Source organism: Lepus europaeus, chromosome 3 (assembly GCF_033115175.1).
Source record: "Lepus europaeus isolate LE1 chromosome 3, mLepTim1.pri, whole genome shotgun sequence".
NCBI classification, from domain to species: domain Eukaryota; kingdom Metazoa; phylum Chordata; class Mammalia; order Lagomorpha; family Leporidae; genus Lepus; species Lepus europaeus.
Window position 1 is genome coordinate 45,245,472 of NC_084829.1, and position 25,894 is coordinate 45,271,365.

Sequence of the window (25,894 nt, forward strand, 5' to 3'; positions counted from 1 at the left end):
GGCGTGAAAGGGAGAACCAGTTCATTTCATTGCCAACTACTGTAATAAAATTCGGATTCAGGGGCAACCTGGCGTGGGTTAGCATATGCTGTTCTTAAGGGAATATTCTTAGACTTAAAGGGTGGTCTTTGAAAGCACTTTATAATAGTAGTATTTTTGGTTTAAATCATTATTTTTATAGCATTTGTGTTATTCAGCCTTTGCACCGAAGAGATTTTATTTTCCTATTCTCTTGATTATTTTAAGGTTAGTAGTTGAATGTTGCTAGAATTTACACAAGGGAGTGGTTCCCCATCCTCCCCTTCCCCCAGCTCCACCCTGCCCCAGTCTTCCCACCTGCCAATTGTGGCTGAAGTAATTCCCCAGCAGTGCTATTGACTTTGGGAGATGCAGCATTTCCGGTTCTTACTCTGTGTGTGTGTGCCTTAATATTTGACTGATGATTAGTTGTTTCTTAACTTGGAAGTCCAGTTCATTTCTCTCCTTGACCCAGAGAATTAACATGTGGCAGTCAAAGGTGGGGGTAGCGGTGCCTTATGCATGACGACAGGTGCTAATCTTCAAGGAAATTTACCTTGCATTCCACCCATTAAGGGCATGGTACATAAAACTGGCTTAATGTCTCTTTGAAGGTGTCAGCCGGCATATGTGGACCACACAGAATGGGTTTCACTGAAAGTAATAGAGTGAAATTGTCTGCATAATTATTTTCATTGGATTGAGAATCAGCAGCCCTCTTTGGGTTCAGGAAATAAACCTCTGTTAAAACCATATGGCACTATTCTCAGAAGAGATGTTATTACAGGGCCACTTCCCTCTGAAATTTTGAGTCAGAAGTTCTTGAAAGGAGTCACATATGTGTGCAAACCAATGTCAAGTTTTCTTCCTCAGGCGTATCTGTGGAAGTCAGATGTTTCCTTGCCTTTTTCACAAATGCCACCATGGTCACCAGGTGCAAGGTCCTTGGGAAGTAGCAGGCTGGGCTACAGCAGCACAGCTGCTTCAGGTATAAATGTTTGAATTATTCTCTGGGCCAAGAATTTTGCTCTTAAAAGAGAAGAAACATTTCCCTTTATCCAGTGAAACATGTGATATGTCAGCACTGAAAACACATCTTAAGGTCAGGATAATTGTATTCCGCCTGTATAAACCGTTAGTGCAGATTCAGTTGGCTTTGCTATTATTTTTCCTTTGCCCAGCATCAATGACTATAAAATTTTCCTATGAACTACTTGTTTGTTGCTGTGCTAGGATGCCCCAGAAATAGCTCTATTAGAGCGAAAAGTCAAGTAAGAGTGTAGTTTGTATAATGGCTAGAGAATATTTGGGAATGAACTATGTTAGGTAATATCTATAATATTTTTATATTATATATACGTGTGTAAGTATTAAAGCATATACTACAGTATGTCCATTGTGGTGAATAATTGTGGATTTCATCTTTTTTTTTGTGAGGGAAGTAGCATTCATGTTTAGTCCTTGCTGTAGCAAGAATATAAGCAAACTGTTGATATTTGTTGATGTCTGTTAATAAGCCTGGAATCACATTAGACTCTGTGGTGCGTAGTTTGGCTGTTGGTGATGCTTGGGAGTTGAAACATCTTGAGTGCCAGACTTGCAGTGAGTATGTCTTTAATGTTATGTCAGCTTTTCATTTCATATCTGAGGGGAAGAAGGCAAAATATCCTATAGCTGTGAATGGTTGAGAAGATTTTTTTCTATTGCTTTATGTTTCTTTTAGTGAGAATGTTTTCTGCTAGGTAGAATGGTTGCTGTTGTGTAGATTATTTCAGTCACTGACTCATGTTTTGGATTCAGTCATAAACACTTGTTGGGTACCTACCACATGTACTTTAAAAACACTGTGGGAATTAAGAGATGACCCAGGCATCTCTATCATCAGGTGGCCCAGAAAGAAACTTCATGTAATAAGGAAGATGAGACCTGGATATTAGTGATTCTGATAGAAAATGAGAGGGACCTAAGAAATTGACAGCTAAAGTGACGGGGGCGTTAAGAAGCAGTTTTACACCTATTTAGGGTGTGGAGGGAGGGTTTTATTGACGTCACAGCATTTGAGTGGAGTCTTGAGGAACAACAGTTAGGCTTAGTGCCAGAAATTCTGGGTTGTTAAATACTGGGTAGATGATGGTGTCTTTGAGAAGACTAACATTGTATGTCAGTTGTTTTTATGATGGAAAAAACCACTTCCTCTTGCCCCTGCTTCATTTGCAGGTCTGCTAGTGGAGGTGTAAACTCACATGCCTCTCTGCTTTGGCTCAGGTGATTCCTCTTTTTTTTTTTTTTTAAGATTTATTTATTTATTTGAAAGTCAGAGTTACACACAGAGAAGGAGAGAGAGAGAGAGAGGTCTTCCATCCCCTGGTTCACTTCCCAATTGGCAACAACGGCTGGAGCTGTGCCGATCCAAAGCCAGGAGGCAGGAGCTGCTTCCTGGTCTCCCACGTGGGTGTAGGGCTCAAGGACTTGGACCATCTTCTACTGTTTCCCCAGGCCATTGCAGAGAGCTGGATCGGAAATGGAGCAGCTGGGACTTGAACCGGCGCCCACATGGGATGCCGGCACTGCAGGTGGCAGCTTTACCCGCTATGCCACAGTGCCGACCCCCAGGTGATTCCTTCTACTTCAGCCACCATCTACTCCCTTCTCTGCTATCCAGGACTGACTCAGTATTGAGGGATACATTAAATACATTACATCATTGAGGGATACATTAAATATATTACATACATTGAGGGATACGTTAAAATGCCACCTTCTCTAGAACTTTAACACTTCTACCATTTTTAAGTTCTGTAATTGCTGATTTCCCCTACTAATGTTGCACCAATACCACCAATGTGATTACACCCTACACATTGTAGATATTTCAGTGGATATAATTTGGCCAAAAGTAGCTCAGATAATTGAATTAACCCCTTTAAGGCATAGTGAAGCTTGTTTTCACATTAGTGTTAAGGAATAAAAGCTTATTACTGTGAAATGGTTTGTTAAATTATAGATTAGTCTAGGGCTTCTTTTGAATTAATAGAAACTAAGCCAATTACAAAATTATTAGGGGTGGTAATCATGTTTTTCAAAGAATATTCTAAATCATTCTAGACTTTAGCCACCCCTGGAGTTTAGTTTGTATAGTGGGAAAAGTAAGAGATCCAAAAATCTTCAGGTCAGTTCAGTGGCTCAGCCTTTCTTTTTACAGCCTTTCTTTTATGCCTGTGCAGCTCTATAAATGATACTCTTTGCATTGGATTTCTGCCATATTGCCATGCGTAACAAATGAATTCTTTCTCCCATCCTTATATTCATTCTTCAGGGTTTGTTAGTCTCTGATAGACAACTGGAGTGAGAATGCAAAAAGGGGGGAGGGTAGAAAAGAGGCACTGAATCATTTAATTTTGTTTCTATATTTCCTTAAGGCTATTGGACTGGAAAACAGTGGGATGGGAAGTGGTCAGATATAACCATACTCTGAGATGTAGGGAGCCTTCGGGGAGCCAAAGACATGCTGAGAAGGTTGGTTAATTGTAGAAAGTTTTGTTGTCACTTTGTGTTTTTTTTATGAATAAGTGGATTTTTAAAAAAGATTTATTTATTTATTTATTTCAAAGGCAGAGTTACAGAGAGGCAGAGAGAGAGAGAGAGAGAGAGAGAAGTCTTCCATCTGCTGGTTTACTCCCCAGGAGCCAGGAGCTTCTTCCAGGTGTCCCACACGGATGCAGGGGGTCTCGAACCAGCACCCATAGGGGATGCCGGCAGTCTAGGTGGCGGTGTTTACCCACTATGCCACAGCACCAGCCGCCACTTTGTGTTTTCTTTTGCTGAAACTCCTTTGATGCTGACTCTGATGTTAGCATTCCTAATATAATATTTAGAACAGAACAAATTTTGTTTATTTCTTGTGCACAAGGTAGGAATAGAGCTATAGTTTGCCTTGTGAGTTGGCCTAGAAGGGGCCCCTCATCATGCAGTTGGCAGAGCTTTCAGGTCAGATATTTCTCTCTTCCTTTAACTCAGAAGACAGTGCAAACATTTGTAATCACCATTAGAAGTACTCTTATGAAAAGACACCTGGGAAACAACTAGAAATATGAGTCTGAAGTTCAGGAGGGACTGGAGATGTATTTTCAGTAGTTAAAGGAACTTGAAGATATGAGCGTCAGTGAGGTTGCTTGGAGAATGGAATTAATGGAGGAGAATTATCTTATTTTACCATTGTGTCCAAATTAACTTTATGTCCTTGGTCCTGGAATAGCACATCCTCTTGCCACGCTCCTCGTGTGCCCCTGAAGTAGCAGAGCAGGTTCAGAACTACTACAGTGGCTGTTCCACGGTCCCCCGGGATGGGTGCTGTCTCCTCCTTGATCTTCGTGACACCACTAAGTCCTCTTTCCTAGATCTCCTTGCTGGCTTCTTTTCCTTGCCTAAACCCCTAACTGCTTGTGCTTTTTAGAGTTCCCTTTGAAACACCTTTCTTCACTCACTCTACACCCATTCCCTGAGAGTCCTTACACCACTGGCTTCACATTCAGAGGACTACTGAAAATGCATCTTCAGCCTCTTCTTTTTTTTTTTTTTTTTGCAAGATATATTTTATTTATTTGAGAGGCAGAGTGAGAGAGAGAGAGATAGAGAGAAAGAGAATGAGAAAATCTTCCATCCACTGATTACTCCCTCAGTGGGGGACCAGAGCTGGACCAGGCTGAAGCCAGGAGCTTCTTCTGAGTCTCTTGGGTGCAGAGGCCCAAGGACCTGGGTCATCTTCCACTGCTTTTCCAGGGAGCTGGATTGGAAGTGGAGCAGTTGGTACTTGGACCAGTGCCTATATGGGATGCTGGTGCTGCAGGTGGTGGCTTAACCCATTATACCACAGCACCTACCCCATCTTCAGCCTCTTCTCAACCTCAGACTGATATTTTTAGTTGCGCCCTGGGTATCTCCACCTGGATATGTCCCATGGGTACTTCGTGCATCCAACAGGACATTAAGGATTCCTAATTTCCACATCAACCAAAGTTCTCCATCTAAACATTAATGTCTTTCATTTTTCCTGGTTTTGAGTGTTCCAGGTTTGTCCAGTTGACCAAGCCAGAAACCTGAAACTCATTCTCTCTGCCTTCCTACTTACATCTAATTATTCCACTGTATGGTTGTCTGTGTCGCTATTCTATGTCTCAGATGCATTCCCTCGTATTTGTTAGTGATACCGTAGCTTAGTTCACTCTCAGTATTTATCTGCTGGCCTAGAGAATAAAAATACTTTTCTGACTGGTTTTGTGTCTCTGGCTGTACTCTCTTCTAAACCTGTCTTCCCCTGTAAAGATAATGGTGCACCCAAACTTTAAGCCAACTCATGGCACACCCCTTCTTCCATGGCTGCCTATTTGCAGGATGAAGTTCTGCCTCTATGCCATAGTGACAAGGCCATTCAGCATCGGATGTGCCTGGCGGCCTTCCACCCACACGCACGATGCTGAGCTCCAGCCTTGCCATATTGCTTCACTGTAAACTTTGTTATCTCTGGGCCTTTTCACCTGCTGTTCTCTGTTTGAAATGTCTTCTGCATTTGCTTGGCTGCATTCTGTTCGTTCTTTAAGTCTGCTGAGATACCATCTCCTGGGAGCCCTTCCTGACTGCTCATGGAAGTTAAATATTGATTTTTTTGAATTCACCTTTGATTTTGTGTTCACTGCTTGATTATGTTGTCTAGCAAACTGTTACATTTATTTATTTATTTATTATTTTTTTAAATAGAATTTATTGCAGGATATCGCCATCTTTTTTCTTTTCTTTTTTTTTTTTTGACAGGCAGAGTGGACAGTGAGAGAGAGACAGAGAGAAAGGTCTTCCTTTTGCCGTTGGTTCACCCTCCAATGGCCGCCGCGGTAGGCGCGCTTTGGCCGGCGCACCGCGCCTATCCGATGGCAGGAGCCAGGTGCTTCTCCTGGTCTCCCATGGGGTGCAGGGCCCAAGGACTTGGGCCATCCTCCACTGCACTCCCTGGCCACAGCAGAGAGCTGGCCTGGAAGAGGGGCAACCGGGACAGGATCGGTGCCCCGACCGGGACTAGAACCCGGTGTGCCGGCGCCGCAAGGCGGAGGATTAGCCTAGTGAGCCGCGGCGCCGGCCGACAATTATTTATTTTTATGATACCCTTCCCCAGTGTACTATGAGGCATTTGCCTTAGCATAGTTCCTGGTACATAATAAGTACTTAGGAAGTTTTCCTTGGTAAGTGAATATTATATTTGCATAGTGATTTTTACCTGTCTAAGACATTTATACTCTATAACATTTTGTGCTGATGACATCCTATGATGCAGACACTTTGATCCTCATTTGACAGATGAGGAAGTTGAGTCATGCAAGGAAGCTGAGTCACAGAAACAATAGATATTTGCCTTCAGCCTTAGCCACATTAGGAGCAAAGTGGGAATTGACTTTCAAGTTTTTCTGCTTATTGTATTGTCAGGCTGATTTAGGTAAGGAGTTTTCATTTTTAGTAGATATAGCCTTGGTCATTTATATATTCATTTATATTTTTTATTTATATAAAGAGAATAGATTTGTTGTAGTTCATAGACACAATTCTAAGTATTATTCTCTTTCTTCCTTTCTTCCCTTCCACCTTCCCTCCCTCCCTCCCTCGCTCTCTTCCTTCCATCCATCCATCCATAACACAACTTACTTTATAGTCAAAGGCTTAATGCTCCACTAAGTAAAGAGTTCAAGTAGAAAGTGTAAAGACCACTGTTAGGGGCTGGCGCTGTGCTGCAGCAGGTTAAGCTGCAGCCTGCGGTGCCAGCATCCCATGTGGGCACTGGTTCGAGTCTTGGCTGCTCTTCTCAGCCAGCTCCTTGCCAATGTGCCTGGGAAACCAGCGGAAGATGCCAACATCTTTGGGCCCTGCACCCATATAGGAGACCAGGAAGAAGCTCCTGGCTCCTAGTTTTGGCCTGGCACAGCCCTGGCCATTACAGCCATTTGGGGGAGTGAACCAGTGGATGTATAATCTCTCTCTCTCTGTGTCTCCTTCTTTCTGTAACTCTACCTTTCAAATAAACGAATAAAAAAATCTTTAAAAAATTAGGACGACTTAGTCTTTTAAAGATTATATGAAGTTCACTAATTTTGTGTTAGTGTGTATGTGTAACCCAAAGTGACAAGTGAGGAATTCATAGCATCAGTAGTTCTTAGAATTGGAGTTGAGTAGTTTGTTACTACAGATTTGAAGAATTTTGTACCTGAGAAGTTTGCGACTTGTTACTGGTAGAATTCTTTGTCACATGCTCTCTTTTGTACTATATTCTTGATAGTCATCAGTTCTTTTTTTTTTTTTTTCCGAGAGGCTCGGCAGCGTTCGCCATGAACGGCCGTCCCTCGTCTGGAGCAGCTTAGGTCCGGCCCAGGAGAGCACCACAGCACCACATCGGTGGATAGTCATCAGTTCTATAGAACAGTTTCATTGTTGAAGCTCAAGGGTTACCAGTAGGATTTGTTAAGCCATTAAGACAGTTAATTCTTTTTTTTTTTAAGGTTTTTGTTTGTTTGTTTGTCTGTTTTCTATTTATTTGAAAGGCAGAGTGACAGGAAAGAAAAGCTATTCCATCCACTTCCCAGATGACCACAATAGCTGGGGCTTGACCAGGCTGAAGCCAGGAACCAAGAACTCCATCTAGGTCTCCCACATGGATGATGAGGGAGAAGCCAAATATTTGGGCCATCAATTGCTAACTTTCGGGCACAGAAGTAGGAAGCTGGATCAGAAGCAGAGGCAGAGGAAGTAACCGATCCCAGGCACTGTGATTCAGGTGGCTTGCCCTGCCATACTACAACACCTGCCCTGAGTGAATTCTTGAGAAGAGCCTAACTGTGCTGAAGGAATAGAATTTTGAACAATATTCTCAGTAAAAAGTCCATGAGTGAGAGAGGACCCACAAGAGAAAGAATGAAATGATGACATTCTTTCATTGATTACTCCTCTTTTCCAGATTGTCTTACTTCTTTCCCAATGCGTTTAATAGGTTTTTGAGCATGTACTATTTCAAATGCATCTAATCAGGGTGAAGCATGAGAATATTGGGATGCAAGGAAAGGGATGTCTAGTGGTCAGAGGTGTTTTTGGAGTCAAGGTGCCGACAGTCCTATTGAGTAGGCGGAGTCAAGAGGACAGCATCCCTGGCTGCCTGGAAAGCAGTAGAGCTCATGCTAGTAGTCCTGCTGTCCCCTTGGCTGGCTCCCTCCCTGTACATATGTATGCACGGGACAGGGATCATACAAATTTATAATCATATATCTGAATGTGTGAGCCAGGAATTACCTGATATACTTCACATGATTAAAGGAAAAAATTCTACCAAGCTGTCAGTACTGATTAAATAATGAAGCCAGGGGACAGAATTCTACAAAACTTAACACTATTCTTGCTTTTGAAATACAGAAAGAAGTTTCAATTTTAATCACTTGTAGGTTTTTAAAAATATTAACCTACACCACCCTACTTCCTTTGGCTTGAAAACAATGCGCTTTTCAAATCTGCTGTGCCTTGAAAAAAAAGGTAAAACTTGTTATCTTTCTAACTCCATTTAACATTACTTTAAATTCCCTTTTATATAACAATAACTTGATCCTACTCAAAATACTTGGCACCTTTAGTGACAGAGTGGAATGTAAGAACACTTTAGCAGATCTGAATGTGAGTGAACTCCAGGAGTTTTGGAATGAAGATGTCGAGTTTTCAGTTTCTTATTCAGAGTTCACAGAAGATAAGAATACAGGGATTAACAGAACAGACTCCCTTCATTACCTATGGCTGAATACAGCAATTATCAAGACTAGTAAATTGTGCAATGGCATTAAAGAAGGGTGAATGGATAGGTGGATAAATGCTACTCCATTGGGAAAGGGTGCTGATATGTGAGGTAATCCTTCAAGTTTAACTTGTGAAAACTTATTTTGGAGTGTGTATCATGTTATCCTTGCAGCTTAGAAAGAAATGATTTTTTTTTGTTTATATTGTTGACTGCATTTTTCAGTTCCTTACCCATCTGAATTTTATTAGGGAGGTTATTTCAAAGACATATCTTGTTTAATCGTGTTTAAACAATCTGTTTAAGACCTGTTGTGTAGATATAAACACAATAGTCCTTTAATGTAATAAAACAGACTTCTGACAGACATAGCCCATAACAGACATTCATCCATTATTGCTTAAGCTGCTGTTCCTTCCATGCCTGACCTGAGAGGGTAACCACAGAGCTCTGCCGACCGCATTCGCTGGTTAGAAGACACTGACATGCACCGTATGTGCCGTATTAATGTCTAGCAAGCAGAGAATTGCAGAGCAGCGTACAATTGGAGAGGCCTTAGTCTAGATTAAAACTAAGCACCTTAAATCTGTTTTAATGGCTGTGTTTACATCTCCTTCTTCTTCATTCCTTTAAAAAAGTAATCAGGTTTCGCAAGCGTTAAGAAAACCACCCCTTTTTGCCAGCTGGACCCGGTCCAGTTTTAGTAACCCCCCCCCCCTTTTTTTTTCCTCTTTTTCTTTTTTATTCCTCTGTGATCTTCCCTGCCATTCAGCACAGCAAGACCAGGCTGCAAGAGCTGGCGGACTTTTTTCTTGGTTATTACTTTTTAACATTTTCTTCCTGTTATAGAAATGGGAAAATTGAAAATGATGTTCTGCTGATATAGCAGCAAATGTTAGAGAGGAGCCCTTTGCACTTTTTAATTACTTCTGTGTAGTGTTTCTCATTGCTTAAATCAGTCTTTCTCTGTCTCTGTCTCTCTCTCTCTCACATAACATATGCGCAAAACCATAATAATGAAAGAGAAACGGAGAGGATTGCACGCTAAGGAAATTGAGCCAGAAACCAGGAATTGCGTGACAGTCCGTTTGTAGGCTAGTTGTCACTGTACTCTTTGAAGAATAATGCCATCCGTGTTTAGCTGGATTATTGGCAAATAAACAGTGATGTTTTTTGTTCGACTATGGAAACTACCATTTCCATTGCTAAAAACCTTACCATTAAAAAAAAGAAATCTTCACATCTCTCAGTGGGGTCTCTCTATAAGTGCTACTAACACGAAGAATTGTGGCTTTTGTGAATGTATCGGAGTAAAAGAAGACAAAAGGAATGTTTTTGGAACTAAATTGCTCAAGTTTTACTGAAGTTTGGGAGAGAAGAGTAGACATAGAGAAAGGGATCTTTTGTTCATTTTCCAGAAAGTGAAGGGAGCGATGAAGAGTCAGATGGCCCAGGATGGCTGTGGATGTTGATTTGTAATTAACAGGAGAACAAGATGTCTTGTGGTAGCACGGAGTCAGAAAGACTGCCTATAATATAATAAAATCTCTGAAGTCAGCCTCTCTACTTTTTGCTCCTCTGTTCTTTGAGTTTCTTTTCCTCAGCTTTTCTTTTTCTTCTTTCCATGGCAGCCTAGTTTCTTCTGGGAGGGGCTGAGGCTCCTTGTTCCATGAATTGGGAAAGTCACAGTAGTTTTCTGAGCGTCCATCACTTTTCTAAAGTGAAGAACCAGGTCTGGTGAAATCTGTATTCTCCTCCAGCTCAGGAAAGTTCTCATGTATATAATTTTCCTTTGAATGGGAGTAAGGAGGAAAAGAAGGAACCCTAGGAAACACCAGGCAGAGTGGGTTCAAGGGTAGCAGGACTGAAATGAAAAAGTTTGTGAGGACCTGGGGATAAGGGAACATAGCAGGTCAGAGACATATTAGGGCATGGGAGAGGGGCTACAGGGAATTCAGCTGGCTTCCCTGTGAGCTCTTTTTTCCCCTGCCTGCAAAATGTGCTACTCACATCTCCTCTTGTTTATTTCCACCACACTTTTATCTGGTCTTTCTTAAACATTTTTAAATCCTTTTTCTCTTTTTATCTCCCATGAGTTCCTTTTTCCTCATGTGTCTCGAGTTTTTTGAATGCAGTTTTTCAAGGAAAGGGATTACGCCCTACATGTATGTTAGAATTTACTCCCTGATGTGTGACTGATACAGGCACAGTTTGAGAGCCCTGACCTTCCTTCTAGATACTTTATGCTTGTTTGTTATGATTGTTGTGATATGCCACAAGCTAACACCTAAAAGTTTTAAAGCAACTTGCATTTACATGTGTGCAAATTAGTATTTGCAATATTTCATTTGTATGCTCATGGAAATATCTTAACCTTTAGTGGCTTAAATCTTGAAAGGAACAGGCCTTCAGTCCTCTCTCACACACATCTAATTGTAGTTTTTGGAGAGTAAACTTTTTTTCGCTAATCTAAACTGGAGCCTTTTATTATTAAAAGAAAGCAAATTCAGCTTTGGCATTTTTTTTTTTCCCTATGAACTGGAGTTCCTAGAATATTTCTATGGAGTCTATGGCTTAACTATGTAATTATGTCTCTTGAGTAGATTATATTTTTCTTCCCATAATTATGTTTTACCCAAGAGACTGGAAAGGCTTCAGACCTCTCTTGGGTGAAATTGCTCTTCCTCTCTTCTTTCTTGACAAACTGAATCCTGCATGCCTGACTCTGTTCAAGGGCTGAAAGGGAGCTCTTGAAGATATGTGGTAGTGATTATGATTTTTTTTTCTTTTAGCAATTGGTTTATATATTAAGAGGGGCCCTTAGAGAGAAGCTCTGTTAGCTCATTTTTGAAATGCCATCAGAGAAGAATCTCCTGGAAGGAGCTTTGTTTATGATCTGTGGTCCTCTGTCTGAAGCCACACACTAACATTGCTCTAGGGCTGTCTCCTCTCACGAGCTGTGCTGTGTCATATTGCATGGCTGTTAATTTCCAGTGGCTCAAGAAGGGGTAGAAGCCTTAAACATGAAGACAGTTTCTTAGTCTATTTCATTATTCTAGTCCAGAAATAGCTTTTTGACCTGAACCAGACAGTATACTCTTAGGAGAAAAAGATGACTCAGCAGCCTTTCCCAGCAAAGATTATAGACTCATCAATTTTACTGTGGGAAATGTTTCCCAATAGCCAGTTCCAAACCCCCACCCCCACCCCACCCTGTCCCTCCCTTCTTTCTGCCTTTTCTGGACAAAAGGAAAGATAATTTTAAGCTTATCCATGTTCTTATTAATTCAGCAAGCATTTGTTGTATACCTCCTCTGTATGGCCCTAGGTTCTAAGTTTGTGATAGACATAGAAAATGATACTCCTCTGCATGGGTTTCATAGTCAAGACTAGGAAAATCTAAGATAATTGGGTTCATGATTTCGTAAAACTATATTCTATTACTTTATAATAAATTAATTCTTACTGAATATCTACTGCATTTAAGCATAAACATGTACAGTAGACAAAAAAACAGTGGTAGGAACATGCATTTAGCCCAGCAGTTAAGATGCCCACACCCTGTAGTGAAGTACCTGAGTTTGATTCCTGGCTCTAGTTCCTGACTCCAACTGTTCTGCCAATGCAGATCCTAGGAGGCAGTGATGATGGCTTAAGTAATTGGGTTCCTGCCACCTACATAGACGATCTGAATTTTGTTCCCAGATCCTGTTTGGCTCCAGTTCGGTCCTATCTGTTGCTGTAGATGGAAGCTTGGTCGATCAGTCTGTAGCTTTCTCCCTCTCTGCCTCTTGAATAAATAAAAATTAAAACAAATAAACAAGCAAAACAGCTATAGGTGTTCTCAAGTTGCTGACGTAAAGTAGAGGGATCACCAAGATGTATGAGATAGAAAACATCAAAATATTGTAATAACCAAGGTGAAACTAGGGTGGGGTTTTGCCAAATGTAATTGTTGGGGAGAGGGTGGTCCAAGTAGAGGGGATGCCTGGGGTAGAGACATGGGGCCTTGTTGAAGAATGGTGAATAGATCAGTATGGATAGAGCATAGATTGGGAGTGATGGAATTATAGCCACTGGAATGAGAATGACAATAAATACCCACCCCATTTATAGGGCCTTCTTTGCTGGGCTCAAAGCTCTATTTTGCCATGGTCAGTGGAAGACAATGAAATGTTTTAAGCTTAAGTTGAATAATGTGAATTTTAAGGTTTGGGGGCAGTAAGAGCTTTAAAAGGACAGATAACCGTTCATTTTTGGTAGTTGATGAAACTAGGACCTACAGAGTTCCATTAAATCCCTCCCCATGGTCATAGGACTAGTCAGTACCCTTTTAAAAACTCCAGGCTGTTCCTGTGGTATATGAGACACAGACTAGAGGGTAGGAGTGGCTTTAGTGAGCATGGGAAGAAACTTTAGGAATGGGTTTGAGTGGCTAATGGGGTCTAGGAAAGGAGGTTGCTGGATTTGGGGGCTTAGAAACTAGAATATATTGGCATTATTGGGAATAAGAAATTCAGAGAAGAAGCATTTGTGATGGAGGGTGAGGAAGGGCAAAGGGCTCAACTAAACAGTATAATCTATAGGTCTTTGATTTCTAGGCTTGCACAAACCACTGGTGAAATGTTATTATCTAAACGTAAACAGAAAGGAGCTTCACCTTCCTCAGTGGTGTTTTCACATGTATGTAGGAATGCAGAAAATCAAGGGTTTTAGTCTAGCGCTTCAGTAGTCACAATGTATGTGGATCAGAACTTTGCATGACTTCCCTAAGAACCCACCTGAGTCTGTATAATCCTACCTGTTACATTGCTTTTGCTGGAAACCACTGGCTAAACTCCCTAAGGTATACCAAGGTTTATCCTTAGTAGTAGAATTCCAAGTACTTTTTTAAGAATCGGATTAGGACCTTAAAATCAGTCAACCTGTCGCTGTAAACATATAGCATTGTGTACTGCTTTCAGGACAGAGAGAACCAGAGGGTCTTATAATTTTTTTCTTGGAACTGCTGTGGAATAGCAATTCTGTTGACGCATAACCAATTTATTCTGAAACATTATACTTTTGATGCAAAGTTTTCTCCTCTCTTCTTTTTTACTCCAATAATCATTGTCACAACATTCTTAAACTGTTATATCCTGTGGCTTGAACCCTGGAGTATTGGACCAGATTTCATTGTATCTCTTACTTGGTGACAGCAGAATTAGCTAATGTCTCTCCAGTCACTCTTTTCCACCAGAAGCCTGAATGCATGACCATAGAGGCTCGTGGACTGCCAAAGTATCATCTTATTGATCAGAACATTTGTTATTAAAGAGCAGTTTCCCATATGGATTGCAAAGCTTAAAAAAATAATGTGTAGGAGTAAGACTAGAGCAATCATTGAAGAATGGTGTGCCTCTGTTTGGATTGCTATCATGTGTGTATGTGCAGCATCATCTTGTTTCATAAGATATTTACTTTCATGTTTCTTTTTTTTAAATATTTCTTTATTTGAAAGGCAGAGTTATATATAGAGAGGGTGAAATACAGAGAGAGAGAGAGAGAGAGAGAGAGAGAGAGAGAGAGAGAGAGAGAGAGAAAGAAAGATATTCCATCTGCTGGCTCAAGCCCCAAATGGCTGCAATTGCTGCAGTTGGGCAGGTCTGAAGCCATGAGTCAGGACCTTCTTCTGGGTCTCCCACATAGGTGCAGGGGCCCAAGATGGGCCATCTTCCATTGCTTTCCCAGGCACATTAGCAGGAAGCTGGATTGGAAGTGGTGCAGCTGGGAATCGAACTGGCGCCAATTTGGGATACTGGCTTTGCAGGCAACAGCTTTACTTGCTACACCACAATGCCAGACCTACTATCATTTTGTGATTTTACTCTCCAGCTAGCTCCTCCTTCTCTCTCTGCTTATCAAAAGCCTACTCAACCTTCTAAGACATAATGGTCTTATTAGTGAATTCCTTCTTTCCTTCTGGTGGAAATTAATTGCTCCCCTGTCTTCCTTCCTTCCTTCCTTTCTTCCTTCCTTCCTTCCTTCCTTCCTTCCTTCCTTCCTTCCTTCCAATTTATGTATTTATTTATTTATTTGAAAGGCAGAGTTACAGACAGGCAGAGGCAGAGAGAGAGAAAGGTCTTCCATCCACTGGTTCACTCCCTAGATGGCTGCAATGGCCAGAGCTGTGCCAATCCGAAGCCAGGAGCTGGGAGCTTCTTCTGGGTCTCCCACACGGTGCAGGGACCCAAGGACTTGGGCCACCTTCTACTGCTTTCCCAGGCCATAGTAGAGAGCTGGATAGGAAGTGGAGCAGCTGAGACTCAAACCGGCACCCACATGGGATGCCGATGCTGCAGACCAGGGCTTTAACTAGTGCTGGCCCCATCCTCTGTATTTCTTATAGTACTCTATTATTAATTTTAAATGTTTTATTATGAAAAATTTCAAATGTACATGAAAATAGAGGTTATACTTAATAAAGTCCCATCTACTCATCATGCTACTGTTTTTTTGGCCATACTTGCTCCATCTGCTTTGCAGAAATGTTGTCAAGGAAATACCAGACATCAAGACATTTAACCTTGAGATATATGTCAGCCCTTCTCAAAAATGAGGACGTTTTCTTACATAGTCACAAAAAACCACAGCTTTTTTTAAGGCTTTAAAATAGTCCATATTCAAATTTCTCATTTGATCCCATGTTTGTGTTTCAGTTGTTTCTGTCTCCATAGTCTTTCTTTGCTTGCCTGTCTTCCTCACTAGATTGTGACTCTTTGGGGCAAGTGGTTTTGTTTCATGTTTTTCTGTCCCCTCTTTACATTGCCTAGTGAGACTCACAGAGTAGAAACCCAGTATACACTGGCTGGAGTAACTAGTCTGAATGTGGACATGCTTCTGATTCCTTACTGATGCTGTTTTAGCTCTTTCTTTAAACTTTATTTAAAAATTGCATTTTGATGGTACCCAGGGTACTACAAATAGATGCCTTATTAAAGAAGTGAATGTTTAAAGCCAATTTAAGACACTACCATAAAAAGGTGAGTTGCTTCACAGCATACCCTAATAATCAGCAGAATTACTGTATTGTGCCTTAGTAGGGTGAACCAGGTATTCCTTAGGGAACTCACTGTGAAAAATACAATATTTTGTTATTTATTTTTTTTGAAGAGTTACTTATTTGGAAGGTAAAGTCACACAGAGAGAGAGACAGATAGAGACAGAGACAGAAGGAGCTCTTTCAGCCACTGGTTCACCACCCAGATGTGTGCAACGGCTATGGCTGGGCCACGCTGAAGCCAGGAGCCCAGAAGTCAAATTGTGCTTCCCATGTGGGTGGCAAAGGCACCTAGGCTATCTTCTGCTGCTTTCTTGGGCACATTAGCAGGGAACTGGATCAGAATTGGAATAGCCCGAGACTTGAACTGGAGCTCTGATATGGGATGCCAGAGTTGCAAGTGGTAGCTTAACCTCCTGTGCCACGATGCTAGCCCCTCTTATTTTGCTTTTTTATATGTGCATCTTGGCATCATTCAGAGGAAATGCTCTAACTAGTATAGTGCATTATGTTGTGGATATTTTACATAGTGTGAGGTTCTGGCTGGGGGCCATGTAGCTCTCTAAAGTTATTAAGCATTTCTCAATCAACTTTTATAAAAGTGGGCAACTTTATTTTTGTAGTTCACAGACCATATTTTCAGGGCCTCTATATACCAGTTTCAGAAGTGTGATTTTTTGAAAGCAGAAGTTATAATGGAAGTATTGCTAGGTTCATTGTGGGTAGGGAACAATGGGATGGTTAGCTAGACTTGCTTAGTGACTTAACAGTTCCTCTTGGGTCTTTGCTCTAAGAATGTGTGAATGCTGTGACCTTTTGATCATGCCTTCTTCTTGTGTCTGTGAATTTATTGCAACAGAAGTCATATTCAGCCAAGCACATTCAACTTTTCATGGAAATCTTTTCTGAAAACCACTTTTTTTCTTTTCCATTTAAAATTCATTTTTGGTCATGATTTACTATGAATAACCACTGTCACACTAGTAAGATCTAAAACAAGCTTTTTGGCAACAAGAGAGGAGACCACTGGACCAGCGAAGAGGAAACCTGAGTTCTAGTCCTGCCACTGAGTGACTTTGGGCAAGACACATCCTCTCTCAGAGTTTTAGTGTCCTTATCCCTAAAAGGAAGCGCATTGCTTGAAAATTTGTTGCCCTTTTCGTATTTCTGATTCTAAATCACTATCAACAAACCTTAAGAATTACAGCAAGAATGAGTGGGGTTTTTCAGAATTAAAGAAAGCTTTTCTTAAATGAATGCTCCTTAGTAAAAATTTGTAGGAAGCACCAACAAAGGGTTTGTCTCTAAAGAAAGGTTTTGCCCCCTGGATTCACTAGATTGCCTAACAAGAAGAGAAGCTTTTTTTTTGGGGGGGGGGCGTGGGAGTGGGGAAAGATAGTGTTGTAATATGATATCTTGGGCCAGAAAAGTGTCTTTTAATTAGACCTTTGTTTAAAAGAGGAGAATACTTATTCACTCATTTATTGCACAAATAATTATTGAATACCTGCTATATAGCCGGTACTGAAGTAGGCTGTGAACAGGACATAACACTGAGTTCTGAGGGATTTAGCTGGCAGAAGAAACAAATAAATACACATTGAAAATTATATATTGTAGCCACCATAAAGTGGGGGGGGGGCACGTGTGGGAGGGTGGGAACCGATTTTGGTTATGGGAAGCAGGCAAAGACCTCTTGTAGGAGGTGATATTCACCCTGAGGTCTCAGGAATAAGAGGGAACAGGCCAGAGAAAGAATCAGGGAAGAAGCATCTCAGGAAGACAGACGGTTCTTGAGTTGGGAAACTGAAATGGAGACATGTTAGATACTCAGAGAGGTGATAGGGTCTTGGACTACATTTATAGCAGTAGAGGTGGAGAGAACTGACTAGATGTGAAATATAGCATTAAGATAGAATTGGAGAGACTTGCTAATGGATTAAATGTGGGAGGTGAGGAATCAAGAGAAATCAAGGAAAATGTTTAGGTTTTTGAGTTAAGCAATTGGGTGGATAGTGTCATTTACTGAAATGGGGGACTGTTAGGGAGGAATAGTTTTTTTGGAGGGAAGAATCAAGAATTCTTTCTCAAATATACTGCATTTAAGATACTTTTGAGACATCCCAAGGGAGATATCAAGTAGGCAGTGGGACATACAATCTGCAGCTCAGGACAGAGATCAAGATTCACCCAGAGACGGGGAAGGCATTGGTGTGCATAGATCTCAGTTCATGCATTGGACTGAGACCATCTTGAGCAGTGTTCTCAACTCTGGCTACATGGGATTGGATCACATGGTGAACTTTTAAAATATAACCTTTGAGAATGGGCATTTAGCCTAGTGCTTGAGATGCCTATGTCCCTGGGTTCAATTCCCAGCTCTGTCTCCAGCTCCTGACTCCAGCTTCCTGCTAATGCAGGCTAAAGGATGCAGTGGTGGTGGCTCAAGAAATTGGGCTCCTGCTACCCACATGGGAGACCTGGATTGTGTTCTTGGTTCCCAGCTTTAGCCCAGCCCAGCCTCAGTTGTTGTGGGCATTTAGGGAGTGAACCAATGGATGGACTCTTTTTCCATCTCTTTCTGTTTCCTTCTTTCTGTCTGTCTGTCTCTCACTCTCAAAAGTAAAATAAATGAAATAAAACTTTTCCCCAGGATTCTCTTCCATAAATTTGGACTTAGATCCATTGTGGGGCCTATACATTCATGTTTTTCGAAGCTTTATAGGGAATCTTATCTGTGCATGGTGGAAGGTCCACTGCTGTAGGGAGAAAGGACAGCTAGAGAAGTGGATCTAGGACTGAGCTTGCACATATAAAGTCTCTGGTAAAACCCAAGTTTTCCACTCTTTGTGTCTTTCTGCTTTTTGGAAGATCTACTCTTTGGACCTTTGAGGATTATCCTCTGTGCACCCTGACAGGGTATCCTGTCCTGAATTTAAGTCAGTGTGTCATTTATCTTCTTGATTTCGGAAGAAGTCTTTGGTACTGAGGATTTAAGAAATCTTTCAGTCTGTCATTTGAGTGTTACCCTGATGTGGTTTAGCGGTAGTGGGTATTTGTCATGGTTGAAAGATGAAGAACCTGTTTGGGTTTTGCTTTTGGTTGTACTGTAAGAATTTTCTTGTGGTTGCAGTGGTTGCTGTGAAGGGGCAGTTATCTTCAGGGAAGAGTGTGTGTGTTTGTATATGTGCATCCACAGAGAGATGTTCCCTGATGTCTGTAGAGTCTTGGTAGCTCTCTTTGAAGGTAATTTCCAAAAGATCATTGAAGCTTTAAAATTTTACCTGTTTTTAAATTAGTCACACTTTCCAGTGCTATTCCAAGTTCTTTATTCATGCCTACATCCTCCTTTTTTTTTCTTTCAGAATTTTTATTCAAAACAACCATAGTAACATTAATAATAGAAAAATTCACATGGAAATATGCACAACCTAGTCACTGAGATGTGGGAAAAAAAATTCCACCTTGCATTACTTCCAACCACCTGTCTGAAGAGCCAGAGGCAGAGGTGCAGTGGAGGAAAGCCACCCTTTCCCACAGAGCCCCATCTTGCAGTCAAGGCGGATATCCTCCAAAGGCTGAACAACCACAAGGAATGATGAGAACTAAAATACTGTGATTGGCAAGGGTTTTGCTGGGGGTCTGAGGTGTGTAAGCACCAAAGAGGGAAAAGGAGATGAAGCGACCATTGAATAGGGAAGAGAGGGTGTCATCAGGCTCCAATCTCTTTGAATAGAATCTCTGGGAAACTAGGCTGACTGTGGATGTGCCCGACATCCTGCTACTACTCCCTAAAGCACTGGGTTAAGAGAAAATAAAAATGCCCTCAGCTATCCACATACTGAGCTCACATCTATTCAGCCTCCATGAAAACCTAATGAAAAGGCTATATGTACAAATCAGAGGAAAACTTATTAATTTTCTTGTGAACGATGGCCCACATAAAGTCCTAGTATAAAGGAACCATGCAAATTCCTGTAGCCCTCCTCTTAGCCCTCAGAGAATCTGCCATTCCAAAAATATGGCCTGTTTAAAAAAAAAAAAAAACTTCCAAGGACAATTCCATAAGTTTTCTTGTTAATGTTTACAGCTGTATCAACACAACACCAACACTGTGTATGTGTGAGAGAGAGAGAGACAGAGAGACAGAGAGACTCCATGGGTCCTAGATGTTATAAATACTATATAATTTCCCAATTGTTATACCTGGAAGAATGTATTGGTGGGAGTTGGTGAGCCAGGCTGCAACCATTTGTTTATGGTAATGGATGAGTTATTAACTTTGTAATTGAATCCTTGCTGCTACTTCTGCTTATGTTGAAAACCAGCCATGGCACCTCACTGAAATTAGTTCTTACTATTAGGTGTCTTACTCTACTACAGTCTGGTTGTTTTTAGTCTTCCATAGCAGTTGTGGGAGGAAATAGAGATAAAGCTAGAATGCCAACACTTATGGAATCACATGATGAATAGACAGTCAACTTAGACTATCCTAATCAATAGCTGGGGACCACAGGATCAATAGCTGGGGACCACAGGCTAGTTGTTCTGCTTCTGCAAGCCTTGGTTTCTTTATTTGCCAACACCTTACTTGCTAGGGGTACGAACTGTTTTGGGTCATCTCTAAAAGTTCTTTGGGGTCTTAAAATCTCTTTGCAATCTGGGTAAAAATTTATAAATGTTGGGGAAAACAACTATTAAACAATGAATTTCCCTAGTTTTTCCCAATCATTTTTCTACTAGGTCCAGTCCCTCTGTTGTAGCAGATGCCCAATACTTGCACTGGCAGGAAATAGGGTGGTGGGTGCATTTCAGTTAATGGGCCCAGTTGGAACATGTTTGGCCGTGGAGACAGCTACACTCATATTACCAAGCCTTGGCTTCCTGTCTGTTTTCTTTGGTCTGGGTAGGCAATGAAAAAGGAGACAGGAAAATACATTTTGGGGCAAATAAAATAAGGAATTTGTCTTATGAAGACAGCTTATAGTTGGGAAATTCTAATGTTCTATTTAACCCTTCTTGATACATTCCTCTTGTCCTGCTTAAGTGGAAAATAGAGTGTTTGTACCACCCATGGAGCAGTGAGGAATTCTCGACCTTGAAGGCTTTTAATAATTCTCCTTCAAGCTTTTTTTTTTCTCTTATGGATGATAATCCTAATTCCCCTTAGTTTATCTTCAGTGGACAAATTCAGAATCCAGTCATCATCATAGTGGCTCTTGGAATCAGCTTCAGTCACTTAATAGTTTTACTGAGCTATTGGGACAATGTACTAGGGCCTCACTGGTACAGAATATGAGGGCAGGGAGTTACACTGTATTTCTGTTCATGTGTCAGGCATTGTACTAACTCATGACAGTGCCATTCTCCAGAGTTCCAGATAACTATGTCACATGCAGTGTCAGATGCTCTTCTGTTATATTGCATGAAGACACTATACTCATCGGATAAGGATGATTTGATGACTTTTAAGAAGTCTTATTACCTTGGGTATATTTCAGTTTACTTATTTATTTACTACCCAGGATTTCCTTAGGTTTTAGATTCAAATAAAGTAGAAGAGGGATAGGAAGTTGTTTTTTGTTTTTTTTTTTTTAAACGGACTCAAATTTACATGCTTAGCTGACGAAAATTTTTCAGTTTCTTTTACAAAACCACAGCAGTAAATTTAAAGTAAAAAAGCATTCTCTCAGACTTAACAGAGCTTGTTATGCATTTTTGGGCTTTGGCATATCATGAAATATCCAGATTCCTCTAGAAAATTTGTGTTTCCTTGACCGTATTCTGGGTTTTTTTCTTAACTTTTTAAAGTTCTAGATTTGAGTTTTATTTATTCGTTTAGAAAGTTAGAAAAAGATTTCAGTAAGGGACAGTTTTAACATAAAACAGAAAAAGTTACTGTGACCATGGTGGAAATTTCCCTTTGGCAAATGTTTGTCTCTGTTTCTGCCCCAGCTCTCTGGCTGTGTGTCTAACATGCGTGATATTCTCTGAGCTTTCAGAGGCAGCCTCCTCTGTCATGAAACAAGCAAACATTGCCCAGCTCACATCTACCTTTCCCATCCTTTCACTGAGAGGCCTGGAGGAGGCACCTGGACTTCCTCGTGAGCTCTACCAAGGCACAGAGACTCTGGGACCCTTGGCTCCCCATTTGTAGAACAGAAGTGGGAGTGCTTGCCACCAGATAATGATTATCAAGCAATTAGAAATGGAAGGCATTTATAAACACACCATTATAAATACCAGTATTGATGATTCCTTGCCTTAAACCTCCAGTATGTATGTTCACATATCTATTTAGTATGGTCAATTGTTCAGCTAATTAATATGCTTTTATTTTATGATTTGCTGTTTCCAGGGCACAGACAGAAGCTTGATGACTCTAAACCTAGTTTGTTCTCTGACCGCCTCAGTGATTTAGGGCGCATTCCTCATCCCAGTATGAGAGTAGGTGTCCCGCCTCAGAACCCACGGCCCTCCCTGAACTCTGCACCAAGTCCTTTTAATCCACAAGGACAGAGTCAGATTACAGGTAAGACAGACTCCTAGGTTTCACTTGCGCAGACTGGCAGGCTGGGGGTGAGGGGCTACCAGATGAGATGTGTTCACTGCGAAACTCCTGGAGCTGGGAAATGGCTTATTAAATAATTGACTTGAGGATACTAACTTCTTTTTTATATAAAAATTTGAATATTCAATAACTTTGGGATAAAATTTTTGGGGAAACTTATACTATTGTTGCGCTCTGCAGCAATGTCAGTCTATACACTGATGGAATGGTAATGACTATGCTTTTTGGGGGAGAATGTTTGTTTAAGTTTCTGTATTATATCCGGATGGTGCAGGAGATAACATCACATCCTCACTATTAGAAAATTAGCATTAGTGTCTCACATTTGGGCTTAAATTCCTTATCTGTATAACTGTTTCATTAAGTTTGCTTGAAAATTTCTCAGAGCTAACAAGAAGCCTTCATTGGTTGCTAAAAGGCCTGGTCAGTAAGGAACTCATTAGGCAGACAGAATTCACTTCTGATTCACGTTTAGCTCTGATTCCTCACGTGACATTTCTCTGTATATATTCTAGTGAGCTCCTTACTTTACCTTTCTTCTTAAAGATGACGTCAAGATCCCCAACTCTTTTTTTTTTTTTCCTGTCTCATTTGTGCAGAAGCAGACCTTATTTTAGGACTAGTTTGGCTGCTTTTTTGAACGTGGTGATAGAAGAGTGTCATTCATCTTAGAGCTTTAATTTTCAGATCAAAAAGTACTGAAAGCTGAAGGGAACTCTGTGAATCTAGTTGTTATTGTTGGTGGAGGTGGACTAGAACAGAAGGAAAATAAGTCAAAACAAAACATATAAAAGCCCTCAACATGAATCGTTTTTAATGTTTAGATTTTCACCTATAATGGTTAATTTTGAATGTTCTTAATGGTCTCAAAGCGTAATTGTTTATAATCTAATTGACCCACTTCTTCTCTCCTGCCCATGTTATATAAAAGCATTCTTGTATATTTAACTCAGATTTTAGTTTACATATATATATGTATATTTTTGAATATATAGTTTTGCATAAGTATATATTAAAATAATATAGTTATAAAAATAAAAATATCCAAACACTGAAGAGAATCAAATATCTACATCAAGGAAAAAGATTAGAGATCCATAAAGAAGTCCATGTTTTAGCCAATGTAAAACATTTGTATGCATATAAGCATTTATATGTTCACTAGACATTTATAATTGATAAAAATGCAAGGGTGAAATTCACTTTAACTTGTGACTTATATGTTTGTAGCTATAGGTGCTACTGCATTTAAGATAGTGGACTTTAGATTATTGATTAAGGCTTATCTTTGTTTTATCTTGTCTGTTTGTATTTATAGTAATCCTTAAACTCTTTATATGTGTGTGGGTGTGAATAGAGGTTCTATGACTTGGCAGCCACTGGTTTATTTAAATGTTTGATTTCTGTGTTTTAATTTTTAATTGCTTGCTAATCATGTTATATTAATGACTTATTGTTTTAAGAAAAGATGATATCGTACAATAGAATCAGAGGTATGATAGATACCATTAAACCAAAGACTAGAAAAGTTGCATCCATGCCCACCAAAATTAAGTGCAGAGAGTGAGGCCGTGAGAAGGTGTGGGACACAGCAATGTCAGAAGAGCAGCTGAGCAGATCAGGAGTGTGGCCATCCCTACAGACAAGGATCCTCTCCCTTTGTCAGCTACTCTTCATCCTCTTCCCTGTGGGAGGCTCAGGAAGCTGAAGCTTCTCATCTATAGTTGCACAGCAAATTAGTGGCAGGGAAGTATACATATACAGTGGATGTATTTCTCAAAGTGAAAGCATAAAACAAACATTTCTAGGTACTGATAGCCTCTTGGAATTTTTATGAGAGTATTAGCTCTTAATTTGGGGGAGTATTAATATTAGTAGAATTGATCTATAGATCAATCTTCTCTTTAAAAAATTTTTTTTAGAGAGACGAAGAGCAAGAGTGAGAGCAAGAGAGTGTGTGTGAGAGAGAGAAAGAGGAGAGCAGTCATCCACTGGTTCACTCCCAAAAGCCTGCAATGGTCTGGGCCCAGGTCCAGAGCCAGGAATCAAGAACTCAGTCCAGGTCTCCCATGTGGGTGTCAGGGACTGAAGTACTTGAGCCACCACCTGCTGCTTCCCAAGGTCTGTGTTACCTGGGAGCTGGAGCTGGGAACTGAACTTCGGTACTCCAATACGGGATGCATGTTTTTAATCGCCTACCCCCCTCCTCCCCACATCTGTAGGACTACAAGGTGTTGGGTCTAAAATCTCATATCAAATTTTCCAAATTTGCTGATGTACACATACATACTTGCCGTCTCTACTTAGTCTTGGCCTTGTTAACTTTATTATTTTATTTTATTTTATTTTTTTTTACAGTTTTTAGCATTTATTCAGTGAGAGAAATATGCAGGAAAGTGAGGGCTTTATTTAGGGGAGAAAGAACTATAGAAACTAAGTTGGGTCCATACCAGGCAGAGAGCAGGCTGGGAGCCATGTGAAGCAAGCATGCAGGCAGGAAATCAGAGAGCAGGGTTCAGTGGAATGTTCCGTGGAAGAAATCAGTGCAAGAAGGGCTAGGATATCATGCCTTCTTAGCATTAATTGTGTTTTCTAATTTCTATCCCAGGATGATATGGTTCCCTGGTAATGAACAAAAATAGCATAAATAGGGGCTGATACTGTGGCATATAAATAAAGCTGCCGCCTATGACGCTGGCATCCTGTGTGGATGCCAGTTTGTGTCCCAGTTACTCCACTTGTGATCCAGCTGCCTGCTAATGTGCCTGGAAAGCAGTGGAAGATGGCCCAGGTACTTGAGCCTCTGCACAGGGGAGACCTGGAAGAAGCTCCTGGCTCCTGGCTTTGGCATTGGGAAGTGAAACAGTAGATGGAAGATCTTTTTCTCTGTCCCCCTCTCTCTACAACTCTGCCTTTCAAATAAACAAATAAATCTTAGAAAAAAATAGCAGAAATCATGTTTGATATAACGTTTAATGATGTTAAACTGTTTGCTTGCTTTTACTCTGGCTTAGAATTTACCTGATTTCATTATTAATTTTTGAGGCTTGCCTATCAGAGATTTTGTAACTTCTTTGCAAAATGCCACATGAGCATTTTTTTAAGATTTATTTTATTTTATTTTTAAATTCATTTGAAAGGCAGAGTTACAGAGACAGAGACAAAGAGAGAGATCTTCCATTTGCTGGTTCACCCACCACATTTCCATAATAGCTGGGGCTGGCCCCGGCTGAAGCCAGGAGCCAGGAGCTTCATCTGGGTCTCCCAAATGGGTGGCAGAGTCCCAAGCATTTGGGCCATCTTGTGCTGCTTTCCCAGGCACATTAACAGGGAGCTGGATTGGAAGTGGAGCAGTTGGGATTTGAACCAGTGCCCATTTGGGATGCTTGTGCTGCAGATGGTGGCTTAACCCTCTGTGCTACATCACTGGCCCCCACATGTGTATTTTAAACACCAA

General features: G+C 40.7%; 1 protein-coding gene across 3 annotated transcripts in view; it reads left to right on the top strand.

Moving 5' to 3' along the window:
* The window catches only part of RUNX2 (RUNX family transcription factor 2), a 141,442-nt gene that overhangs the window by 56,876 nt on the left and 58,672 nt on the right, over window positions 1–25,894 (top strand). For 2 of the 3 annotated variants that reach the window (XM_062186203.1, XM_062186204.1), the window contains exon 4: window positions 22,225–22,398. The exons of the other annotated variant lie outside the window; for it this stretch is intronic. In XM_062186203.1, the coding sequence (XP_062042187.1) occupies window positions 22,225–22,398 (174 nt within the window). The remainder of the gene's footprint in view (window positions 1–22,224; window positions 22,399–25,894) is intronic. 3 annotated transcript variants of the gene reach the window in all.